Source organism: Camelina sativa, chromosome 12, assembly GCF_000633955.1.
Source record: "Camelina sativa cultivar DH55 chromosome 12, Cs, whole genome shotgun sequence".
In the NCBI taxonomy this organism is placed as follows: domain Eukaryota; kingdom Viridiplantae; phylum Streptophyta; class Magnoliopsida; order Brassicales; family Brassicaceae; genus Camelina; species Camelina sativa.
The window spans coordinates 12,413,344-12,426,085 of record NC_025696.1 but is presented as its reverse complement, the minus strand read 5'-3'; the positions used below and the strand labels follow the sequence as shown (position 1 = coordinate 12,426,085).

At 31.5% G+C, this 12,742-nt stretch overlaps 2 protein-coding genes across 2 annotated transcripts; both read left to right on the top strand.

The window, feature by feature from the left end:
* LOC104731425 (gibberellin 2-beta-dioxygenase 8-like) lies at positions 5,719-10,315 on the top strand. Its single transcript, XM_010450800.2, has 3 exons — positions 5,719-6,315; positions 9,280-9,601; positions 9,689-10,315. The coding sequence occupies exons 1-3, from the start codon at positions 5,861-5,863 to the stop codon at positions 9,929-9,931; spliced, it is 1,020 nt and encodes a 339-aa protein (XP_010449102.1). The 5' UTR covers positions 5,719-5,860; the 3' UTR covers positions 9,932-10,315.
* LOC104731423 (pyruvate, phosphate dikinase regulatory protein 1, chloroplastic) lies at positions 10,368-12,161 on the top strand. The gene is made up of 3 exons (XM_010450798.2): positions 10,368-10,928; positions 11,210-11,843; positions 11,930-12,161. Exons 1-3 carry the CDS (start codon positions 10,437-10,439, stop codon positions 12,031-12,033), a joined length of 1,230 nt encoding a protein of 409 aa, XP_010449100.1. The 5' UTR covers positions 10,368-10,436; the 3' UTR covers positions 12,034-12,161.

Genomic DNA, 12,742 nt, shown 5'->3' with positions numbered 1-12,742 from the left:
ATATATATATATATATATATATATATATATATTGAGAAAAAGTAGTTGCAGAGTCAACAGTTTTTTGGTATTCTAAAATTAAAGATTGATTTTTACTAGAACAAGGTCATGTTGCTTTTCTTGCGTACGTCTTTAGATGTGAAGACTTAGTTTACCGTATTGTTGTTGATCGAAGTTTGCAGTTTACTTATGCAATGTTGTTAGGCTCTATAATTACAAGCAAGCTGAGTAAATCTTTCAAACTTTTCATCATAATATCAAAGTAAAAGTAAAACAATCTTTTTTACCATAGAGAGATTTTTTTTGTTTTTTTATTGATAAGTTAACAATCTTGGACCAAAATCCAAAGTATTTTTCATGATTTATGAAATATACATATTTTATTAATTAAGGTATCCACAAAATCAAAACATAATCAAAATCATAGTGACAATTAGTCAAATTTGCATATAATTTTTCTTAACTAACTGTTATATATACGTACGTATTTCTTATATATACTTATATATTTCTTATTACTGTATAGTATTATATTAAAAACGAACTTACTCACAGCAAAAACTAAATGCTAAACAAATGAATACACGTGTGAAAACCAGGATATATAAAATTTCATCTAATAGGAAAAAGGGATGAATAGAGATTTATGGTCCAACCTTTGTGATAGTTAACGAGTTGTAAGGGCATCGTGGGAGTTGCTCCAGAAGAGAATTGCTTAGAAAATAATATATAATAGTAAAAGAGAAAAAAAATAAGAAAACTGATACTTAAGTTGCTCTGGCAAAAATCAATCATTTTAATAAATAGACAGGTGTCGTTTTTCTATTGGCTACTAAAAATAAAATATAATAAAAATATATATATGATTAAAGTATATTTTTTTATTCTTTTAAAGAAACGTTACAGTGTTCCTGCAGTAAAGATGGTCGAAGGGTCAATTATAATTGATTACACGGTGGTCAACGTATTTATATTTCGCAAGGTCCATTTTTGCCAAGCATGTTTTATACAATGGAAAACGGTCAGTGTTCATTACCTCCAAAACATTTTTAAAAAATAAAAAAAAAAATTGTTAAAAAGAATCGTTTGTCAATTTTATCAATTTCTTAGTTCTTACTCTATATATCATTTTTTATGAAGAATTAATATGTACTCCTTCCGTTTCAAAATATAAAATGTTTTGGAGAATTTTGTTGTTTCATAATATAGAATGTTTTCAAATTTCAATACAACTTTTAGATTAGTTTAGTATATTATATTATGCAATATTGTTTCTGATTAGTTGAACTTGCTAAAAGTAAAAACTTCTTAATCTGTGTGTTTTACTTAAAATATTCTATATTTTAAAACGGATGGAGTATCATATTGTTGGCATGTAGGTTTGACGACCTAACGGTCAACGTTCAACGTTCAAATACTTCCAAAAATATATAAACTTCGGTTGGTTATTACTTGTTAAGGTATATAGCGATGCTTAGTATGATATATTATGCTAATATTATTACCATCGAAAGTCAAACTATATAACGTAACATTGGTAAATGATAATATACGGTGAGGTCACCAAAAAATTACTACAAACAAAAAAATAATTATAATTATAATCTACTTGTGTTCTTTTTAAGTTGATACTACTAATTAATAGCTGTAATTGATCATTGCGATCATGTTTCTGATAGTCATTAAGAACATACATATAATTAATTGTACAGAACATATCGATAAATTTAAACATTAAACTAGAGCAAAAAACACATCACATTATTTAATTGGAGGCCCAGTTGAGAAGTCGCGAGATCGATTCGGATGGCCTACTGTTGACCCTCTAGAGTTGTCAATTAAAAATAATATCAAGTGGTGCTTTTAAAATTTGGGTAATTCCTCGACACCACTGTGTTAAAAAAATTTAATATATCACTTAAAAAATGTGGCAATTAGAACTAGATTTTTTTTTATCGAACTCAGAAAATTTTGGAATTTAATTTTAAGTAAAAGATGATATCTAGCCTTCTTTCATTCAAGCAAGTTCATTCGCTGAAAAAATAATGAGGTTATTTATGATCGTGATTCGTAAAGTTCAAAGGAAAAAATTAAAAGCATTTGTGGTAACTTTTGATTAAAAACAAATTAGTTGTAATTGGTAAAACTTGATACCTAATTGGTAAAACTTAAAGCAGGTGAATCTAACAATCCTTCTTATTTATTTAACTCGTTAAGTTAATATTTTAGATTATGTTTAGATTTATATTAACTCGCAAACTAATATATAGTATTAGCTCATGATTTAGATTATATGAGTGTGAGTTAATAAATATAAATTTATATAATAAATTTATTCATAAGATGCACAAACTCCTGAATCCTGATAGATTGAGTTTAGGTGAGCGGATTTGTTCATTTTGACACCCTTAATTATCTCAAGCGATGTATAATTTACACCTAATAGAGTTATCGACAACAAATAAAAATTACACATAATATAGTGTTTGTTACGTAGCTCTATACGTCATACTATACGTATAATATAAAGTTCACAAAAAGGAATATGCTAGGATTAGGATAAAGCGAGAGAAAAGAACCCACAAGAAAACACACACAAAAAAGTCATAAAGTAATAATACTGAGTATGATATGTGGACTAATCAGTAAAGTGCCTTCCTAGGCTTAGTTAAATCATCACTTTCTTGAATTATCCACGTTTTCTTTCAAACTTGAATAATAAACAAAGCGGCGAGGACAAAAAAGAAGCGTCGGTAATCCCTTAGGCGCGTTTCGTTTTGGCTGCGAATGGATGGCAAGCGCACTGAGCAGCGAGCGAATTGTTCAAGACTCTTTTTATGACCGGCCAGAAGTTTTTTTGGATAAGAACTCAAATTAATATTTGAAGGCTATCTATAAAAATTCTGATATCATTAGTACAGTTTAAATGTCTATGTTAGCCACAAGTTGCAGAATAGGAAAAATGAGATGGTGTTGTTGGTAAATAAATTGTTAAAAGTACGAGTTGAAAAAATGCATATATGCAGTACAAATGTACAAAAATATTGATTACAATATAATTTTGAATAAATATTGGTGACAATAGAACTCAAAAGGAAAAACAAGTGAAAATAAATTCAACTTTGTGTCTCAGCATTTGGAGCAGAGCCGGATTGTTGATATGTTCCACGCACGATCTTATCTCTTTTACCTTCTCTTAGTGTAGTTGAACTTGAAACACACATTTTTTGGGGATAAATGTTAGTACTATGTTAGCAAAGCAACATTTACGGCAATATGATATCTGTAAACGCATTGACAAAGAAAATATTATATGATCTGTAAAACGCTTTGAGTTATCCATTACTATTTTAGTAGATTATTTACACTTCTTTACTATATATATACGCTTGGTCGGTGCACCCTATATATCTTTATCCAAAAGCCGATGAGTTTTTTTCGATTTTTAATTTTTTTTTTGTTAAAAGTTTTAAAAGCCAATGTAACTTTTCTTAAAGATATCAAAATCGGAAAAAGGAAATGCAACATATTTTTATATTTATAGTGACACATCCATTTTGTATATAATATTATAATTGCATGCATTTACTGTGTTTGTCAAAGATACGCAAAAAAAGTAAACTGTTTACAACTTTTAGTGAATGTTGTTTTGGATTCTGGTTTGTATAGAATAAATTATTATGGTGTGAAGCTTGGGGCCCAAGATAAATATTTTATACTCATAAAGAACTAATTATCTCAGACTTCTCAGTGAAATAAATAAATAATTATGTGGGTGTAAGTAAAGCTGTAGTCCGTTGCAATTAATTTATTACAGTGCGGTATAGATGAGAAAGGAAAGTAAAAGTCGTCGTGTTTCTTTATCTTGGGCCCCAAGCTTCTCTTTGCTTCCATAATAAGTTCTCTTATTTTACTACCGCCTTTAAAATAATACATGACGTACTAATTAACGCAAACGCAACATAATGTTTTTTATATAACTGGTTCTTATCCAACGAAGCAGAAATCACTGATTAGTTTTCTGATTAATACTTTAATAGTAATTGATAACAATGATTAAGAAATAATTAAAATAAATGTATATAGTAAACAAAACAGTACAACATAGAAGAAAGTGAAAAAACATGAGAAACAAAGGACGGTGTCCAGACAAGCAAATATGCAAACCTTTGAATATGAAACAACATCATGTTCTCCAAGACAGCCCCAACTTAATTTATTCTAATAATACCAAATTCATTAATCCCCATTATGGTATCTTGTCCACCATATATATACACATATATACACATTACCCATATCGTATTTTTCCTAGGTTTTCGTATTAAAAATTCTACATCTCTGTTACAAATATATGACATATCTATATTATGAAAGATTATGAACTCTTTCCATCTGAGTGACATATTAGTAGTGGAAAGAATGTCACATGTCTATCTTCATTAAAAGGAAAAAGACCTATTCATGTATTTTATTTTTTTATATATCACAAAAACAGTTTCAATATTTACATAAAAAATTTAGAGAGGCTCATAACATGTCCAAAGAAAGTAGATGCATCGCCAAAAGACAAAAATGACATCTGGATTGAATCAAAAAGTCACTTCTTCCTCTTGACGTAAACCATAAATCTATGGATATATGGTTTAGGAGTTACAATTTGTCAATAGTTTGAAGAGTTGCAGCAGTAATAGAGATATTTGTTAATAATGTAAAGAAATTCATTAAAGTTTGTCCCTAAATTTTTTTTGAAGAAGATTGGAGTTTTGTTCACTATCAAATGGAAGATAATTGAATAAAATTGTAGAATGTTGGTTTAGCAAAATACAGAGACAAAGAGGAAGGGGTTTTTATATTCTAATATTTAGAAGTTGTCAAAAAAAATTAAATGAAATTCTTATAAAAAAAATTTCTAGAGTTATATTCAAGAAATTGAAGAGATGACATGAAAGGAAGATGTCTATCTTAATTATATCTATTAAAGAGCTAACCAAGCTGCAATCTTGAAAAATTAAAATGTTAGTATTTCATAGTATATAACTGAGAAGCTAAAAAACTCTTTATTACAAAATATGCATCCTTAGATCAAGCTTTCATTTGGAATAATTTTTAAGAAGTTTTAGACAAGAATTGTAGAATATTTAAGCTCTCAAAACAAAGTTGGTCATGCATGTATCTAATAATTCAATTGCAAAATGAAAAAACTTATTTGAAGTATTAAAAAAATCAAAGTCAAAATTATATTTTTCAAGATTTCCATAATTAAAAAATAGATAAACTCTACATAAAAAAACCAAATTAATAGCAAAATTGTTTAGAAAACAGTAAACCATAAGCCCGCGCATAGCACGGATATTCATCTAGTAATATATGATACGTACTGGAAAAGTAAAACTAGATTACGATCTTAAAAGTTTATTTTTTATTTGGATTAGTAAACTATCCACTTTCCAACTATTATGGCTACTCAAAATATATTTTTCTAACCCAAAATTTTACTCATTTAGACGTTGCAAAAGACTGTGGTGAATATACAAATGGTAATTACTCACTAAATGAATATAATTAGTGGTGAGTAATTAGCAATGTCGACGGGCGGCAAACAATATTTCTTTTTTTATATATATTTAGCATCAACATGGTATACTAAAAATCAAATTGTAAACAAATTGCACTCGACTGTTTATATGCATATGCATATCGGTGGACGTCTATATAAATGTAAGAATTGTGTCTCTCATCACAACACGTATTTTGATAACCTTCACTTCCCATAATTTTCTCAAAGTCACTCTTCTTCTTAATTCTGCTTCTTCCTTTTCTTCTTCTTCTTCTTCATTGATCTCTCTAAGTAATTCTCATGGATCCACCACTCAACGAAATATACAACACCCTTTTGTATAATCAGATCACAAACACAGAACAGAATGTTCCCGATACACCCATGAGCTTCTCTGTCACGGCTGTCGTCGAAGAGGTGGAGCTTCCGGTGATTGACGTCAGCCGTCTCATCGATGGAGCCGAGAAGGATAGAGAGAAATGTAAGGAAGATATTGCGAGAGCTTCAAGGGAGTGGGGATTTTTTCAAGTGATAAACCATGGAATGTCAATGGACGTGTTAGAGAAGATGAGACAAGAGCAAGTTAGGGTTTTTAGAGAGCCTTTTGGCAAGAAAAGTAAGTCGGAGAAATTCTCCGCCGGGAGTTACCGGTGGGGAACGCCGTCAGCCACTTGTCTCCGGCAGCTTTCTTGGTCAGAAGCTTTTCATGTTCCCATGACAGATATTTCAGACAACAAGGACCTCACTATTCTCAGGTACACAAATTTTGTCATCAGTTTAAACTTTTACTTGGAATTAATTTAATTATTATTTATAATTTTTTATATGTAAATTATTGAAAAGATATGTGCAGATTAATTGCAGAATAATCCCAATAACAAGATGGAAATTAGAATGCAACTTAACCTTTTTGTTTTAAGTTCTATTTCAGTTAGATTATACTAACCTACTGTTTCGAGGATAAATGATGAATTATATTGATAATCTTAATTAATGTCAAGTGTTTTGACTATAAGTAACACAATTTGCAGACATTAAATAGTCAAAGATTAGGAACATGGGAGACAGACACAGTTTTTAATTTAGAATATGGTAGTTTTGAAGCATATAATAGAGTGTCGTCATCTATATTTAAATAATAGTTTTGGGATACTTATAATGAATAAAAATTCAAAAACAATAATAAAAATTACAGGAAAATAAAGTTGTTGGCCATTGGGTCAAAGCTTTATTCTCCTTCTCTCATGCGTTTCTATGTTTTCCAATTTTTATACTATTTCTGAATAAGTCTAAATTTCTAGATAGCAAGTTGGCATGTGAAATACAATGAATAAAATATTATGTATTAAGACTTCCTGGAAAAAGTATTATGTATTTGAATTATAAATAATCTTAACATAAATTCTTTTTGCTAAAGAATGATCTAACATAGTTACTTAAATCAACTCTAGCTAGCTCTAATGTCAACTTCAAATTCTTTAACATACTAGAAAACGGAATTTTAAGATTATTCGGCTGGGGGTGATTTAAGACACTAAACCCTTTTTATTTTTATTGCTATATATATTAAATATATTTTACTTTTATTTACAAATTGTTGTCAGATTTTTATCAATTAAAAACGGGATTCAGACCAACTGATTTTGGTCGGTTTTTGTCGGGAGAAATAATCGAAAACCATTAACCAACATCATGGTTCCAAAAAAAGAAAAGAATCATCAACCAACTCATTAGAAGACATAAGTTTATTCTAAAATAATACTACAAACATTACACTTCAAAAGATTTCAATTTTCAACACGTCTATATATATAACTGAAATCAACTACCATTTTACTTTTGCAATATCTTAGTTATAACGTTTTTCTCTGTCCAGTGAAATTATTTTCTCTTTTCCGTCGATGTTGATTTGGTAATTAACATCCTTATTTTTTTCCTTAAGTGTGTTCAATTAAGATTTTAATTTTTATATATTTTTTTTAAAAATGTGGATAGTCAAAACCTTTAGAAACGTAAGGTACGATCTAGAAACACATATAGTACAGACTTGTGTATAATACAATATTACAGTACTATATGATGAGAAAAGAAAGGAAGAGTCACGAGAAAACTGTCTGTTTAGCAAAGAGAGATAATGGAAGGGAAGAAGAAGTACTCGAACATGCCAGGCTAGATCTATAGATATATACACACGTATATAAATAATCTTGTGATCAGTGTGTACTAATGTGTGCTGGAATCTGTACACATTCTTACATATGTACATCAGTACATGTATTTTGCAATTTTGCATGCATGTGGTTGTCTTACAAGTTACAACACATCTGATGCATTATATCGTTTCAGCTTGTGTGTGTGAGTCTATGTGTGACCACATACCGTTGCTACTTTTCATAGTTGGCGTCTCTTGATAAGTCACTATTAGGGGCAATTTGACAATAAAATCTAAAATTTTATTAATTATAACACCCCAATTCAATATATATGTGTGTGTAAGTATTTATACTGTACATAACCACATTTAAGAAAATATATTAGGAAAGTATATCCCACGAGCTATTATATGGATCAGAATTTCTTTTTAATATATGAAAACTGAAGTTTATTTCTCATAATCACAATGATCCATAAACTATACAAATAATTGGTTTAGAACCTTTATAGCCGGTTGCACAAAAAAAAAAAAGAACCTTTATAGCCATTTGATTGCTAATTAAATGCAAAATGTAAGCTAAAACACCCACATGATCAGTTGACAATAAGAGAGTCTAATACTTATTTTCAAAAAGAGAAATAAACTTCAGTTTTCTTCATTTAGAGCTCCTAATAATATACTTTGGAACCTCCATATATGATTTTTTTTTATTTTATTAAAAAAAAGAGATGAACTTTGGATTTATAATCTCTTAAAACAAAACAAAGCAAAACAGAATATATATATATATATATATATATATATATATCAATACCGTCCGGTATTTTATATTCAAAACCTATATATACTCAAAACCTCTGGACTGTGGTCTAGTCATCCAATACTTTCTCGACCGATCTAATCCCACAGGACAAATGAATTAGAATTCATCATTTAAATTTCAAATGATCAAAGATGATATAAACATGGATACAGGATACATATACCCACAGTGTCCAAAAAGAGAAATGATATAGAAGATTCAAAATTAGAAAAGGGTCCCATGTTCCTAACAGGTAGGAGATATCTCTATCATAGAGAGAAGCAATGGATTCGGACACGTACACGTACCTCTCCTCCCAACCTGGTGCATACAAACCCATTATTTTTCCTTCTCTTCTCCTCTTGTTTTAGTCTCTTGGGACCATTGTCCATTATAACTCACATCACATGTCTCACAAACCATGCCATTTTACCTCTTTACATATGAACTTCACCCCGTTTTCTTCTTCACCGGTCTCTGTTTGTGTCATGTAAGATGCACCTGAACGTACATCCTTTACACGAGATTTTTGAAAGATAGCTAACAATTATCAGTTGTGGACTCAACTATTTTCTACCATTAGATAACATAATATAACATCTTCAAAAAATACTATTACTTACATAAGTTTTTATGGTTTACTTTTTTTCGTATAAAATTGTAAGTATTCTAGTTCAAGAGAATGACTTTTCTGTGAACCCATTATACATTCCACCTTTATGGATCATGTCATAATAATTTTTGTTACCTTTGGTATCACAGCTCAATAATGGAGAAATTTGCTTCGGAATCGGAGGCTCTAGCATATCTATTGGCAGAGGTTCTTGCAGAGAAATCAGGACGAAAATCAAATTACTTCAAAGAAAACTGTGTGAGGAATACATGTTATCTAAGGATGAACCGTTATCCACCTTGTCCGAAACCATCGGAGGTGTACGGGTTAATGCCACACACGGACAGTGATTTCCTCACAATCTTGTATCAAGATCAAGTCGGTGGACTCCAACTCATTAAAGACGATAAATGGATCGCCGTTAAACCGAACCCTAGAGCTCTTATCATCAATATTGGTGACTTATTTCAGGTAACTAAATCTAGCTATAAGAGTTACCCCTGATCTTACAACTTAGTTTTCTTTCAAAATCTCTAATTGTATATATGTTTTAATTAGGCATGGAGCAATGGCATGTACAAAAGTGTGGAACACCGTGTGATGACGAATCCGACGGTGGAGAGATTTTCAACGGCGTATTTTTTATGTCCATCATACGACTCCGTTATAGAGTGTTGTTCAAGTGATTACCCTACTTACAGAAACTTCAGCTTCAGAGAATTCAGACAACAAGTTCAAGAAGATGTTAAGAAGCTTGGTTTTAAAGTTGGTCTCCCTAGGTTCCTTAATCCTCTCTATTAATAATAGATATCCAAATTTTATTTTAGCTTTTATGATTTATTTAGTAATTTTTTTTGTTTTGATTTTTATTTCTTAAAAGAATATTTTGTTCCTACCTGATTATCAATTCACTCAAAATCGATATGTAAACCGATTTTTTAAAAATTAAACCGGAGCTTAATTCGGTTGAGTAATTTTTATATGCGATAAAACTGAAATCTGAATTATGAAATCAAAGTTGTATTGTGTACATTAGACAGTACTATTCAATCCGATTAAGAAAATATATACCAAATCTTTATAATCTAAAGATTAAACCGAGAATTTGTAAAAAGTTGGTTTAACCAATTCGAGCTTCGCGTAAAAAACACAAAGTAAGAAAAAAAAAAAAAGAAACTAAAATAATATTCTACAAAAACTATATGTTACCAAATTTCCAATAAATTTGACAAGATATTATTAAGTGAAGGAAGGGTCACGATAAATTGTTAGAAAAAAAATAAATTAAAATAAATAAAATAAAGAAATGGCACTTCTCTCGGCGATGAAGTTGCAGGGACGTCCACCACCGATCATCTCGTCCAGTCTCAACTCAAATTCCAAACCTGCAGGTTCGGATTCCGTTTCTTTAAACACCTCCGAACCTGGCTCGGAACGGAAGCCTCGAAAGTTCAGCTCCCAGCTGAATCGCTGGAACAGAGCACGAACCTTAAGGTCGGGCGGCGCGAAGCTGGACCGTACGATTAACAATGGTTCAAATACCACGACCGGTCCGATGCGTCCGATCGAAAGTTCGAATCGGTCTGATGTTTCGACACAAGTGGACAGTGACGTGTCATCATCATTTTCATCAAGTAACGGAGATAACGAGACGGATATGACGGCGGCAAAGTCGATTTACATAGTCTCTGACGGAACTGGATGGACGGCGGAACACGCCGTTAACGCTGCTTTGGGCCAATTCGATTACTGCTTGGTCGACCGTGGCTGTCCCGTTAACACACATCTCTTCTCAGGGGTATTCTCGACTTCTCACCTCTTTCTTGTCTTAATAATTCCGTTTTCAGCTAAACCGAACCGAAATCCATCCGGTTAACACTTTTTAAATTCCCTCAATTTTAAAAACCGAATTTTAAACCGATCGAATTAAATGGTACGATCTCCTAATTCTAGCTGAAGATGTTGGAATTTTAGTGGTACTTACATAAATTAATTCGGTTTTTATCTTAACCGAACCTCAATGATTCGGTTTTCTGTAAACCGATATTGAATTCTATTTGTAATTTTTTTTTTTTGAAGATTGAAGATGGAGAGAAGTTAATGGAGATCATAAAGCAAGCAGCAAGTGAAGGAGCAATGGTAATATACACTTTAGCTGATCCATCAATGGCAGAAGCAGCAATGAGAGCTTGTAAGCTATGGTGTATCCCATCACTAGACATCCTCGGACCAATCACAGACTCAATCTCATCTCACTTAGGCACTAACCCTTCCGGTATCTCACGTAGCGTGGCACACTCATCTCTCAACGAAGACTACTTCAAAAGAATCGAAGCAATCGAATTCACGATCAAACACGACGACGGTGCCTTGCCTGAGAATCTTGAGAAAGCAGACATTGTTCTTGTTGGTGTCTCTAGAACAGGGAAGACACCGCTCTCTACTTACTTAGCTCAAAAGGGTTACAAAGTGTCTAATGTACCGATCGTTAACGGTGTGGAACTTCCCAAGACTCTGTTTGAGATCGACCCTAGAAAAGTTTTTGGTCTGATGATTAATCCGGTCGTGTTGCAAGGGATAAGAGAGGCTAGAGCCAAGAGTCTTGGACTTGGTTCGAGTTATAAGACTAAGTATTCTGAGTTGGGTTCTGTTAAAGAAGAGCTTGAGCTTGCCAAGAGAATTTTCGCAGAGAATCCTACATGGCCAGTGATTGGTAAGACGATTATTATATATGATGAAAAGTTAATAACATTTTGATAAAATATTTTTTGAAATTTTGTGAGTTGTTTTGTTTTGCAGAAGTGACAGAGAGTGCGATTGAGGAAACTGCGGCAGTGATTTTGAGGCTTTACGACGAGAGACAAAGCAATCGAGCAATGCCTCGCATCTCTAAAAGCTACTAAATTATTTATTGGAAGATGATTTAAATTAATGCGGATGATGAATATATAGAGCAAATATAAATTGATCAAAACTCTTTTGTTATATAAGCCCAATATAATCAGCACCTTTTTAGTTTTTACAATGACCATATTATTGGGTCAAAGCTAAAATCCATACAAATATTGAATTTATATGCTAGCCCAAGTTGGAGAGAATTGTGTGATTTTTTTTTCCCGCATATAAATTATCAAAAAGCATGCCTAAGGTTCTCACTGGCCGCTACATGACATGTGACGCACTGGATTATATGAATGCTAGAGATTAATATTAGAGGATATGAATACTAGTAGCAATTGCAACAGCCTAGTTTGAGCAGTCTGCTGGTTAGTAAAGAATACTATGTAGCTAGGTGTGGTTTGACCAATGATAACGATTATAGACTTCATAGTTAAAACTTAAAGAGACAACAACAAAGCGACTAAATCGTACTATATATAAATAAAAATTCTTCTAAAACAACTCTGATTTTTGTACCACCTATATTGTGATCAACAGCTGCAAGTCTTCAATGATCTATTCCCCAAATGCATACCACAATTCATACTCTAGAATCTACACCACATGCTTTTATGGGAGTTTTGGACTTGTTATGGGAGTTTTGGACTTGTTTGGCAATATTTCAACATCAAACTTTTTAAAAACCATGTGTCAACTTTGGTTGATATATAG

Coding starts and splice junctions, on each gene's coding strand:
- LOC104731425 (XM_010450800.2), top strand. CDS start 5,861: ATGGATCCACCACTCAACGAAATATACAACACCCTTTTGTATAATCAG. Junction 6,316..9,279: donor AAGGACCTCACTATTCTCAG/GTACACAAATTT, acceptor TTGGTATCACAG/CTCAATAATGGAGAAATTTG. Junction 9,602..9,688: donor ATATTGGTGACTTATTTCAG/GTAACTAAATCT, acceptor TGTTTTAATTAG/GCATGGAGCAATGGCATGTA.
- LOC104731423 (XM_010450798.2), top strand. CDS start 10,437: ATGGCACTTCTCTCGGCGATGAAGTTGCAGGGACGTCCACCACCGATC. Junction 10,929..11,209: donor ACACACATCTCTTCTCAGGG/GTATTCTCGACT, acceptor TTTTTTTTGAAG/ATTGAAGATGGAGAGAAGTT. Junction 11,844..11,929: donor TCCTACATGGCCAGTGATTG/GTAAGACGATTA, acceptor TTTGTTTTGCAG/AAGTGACAGAGAGTGCGATT.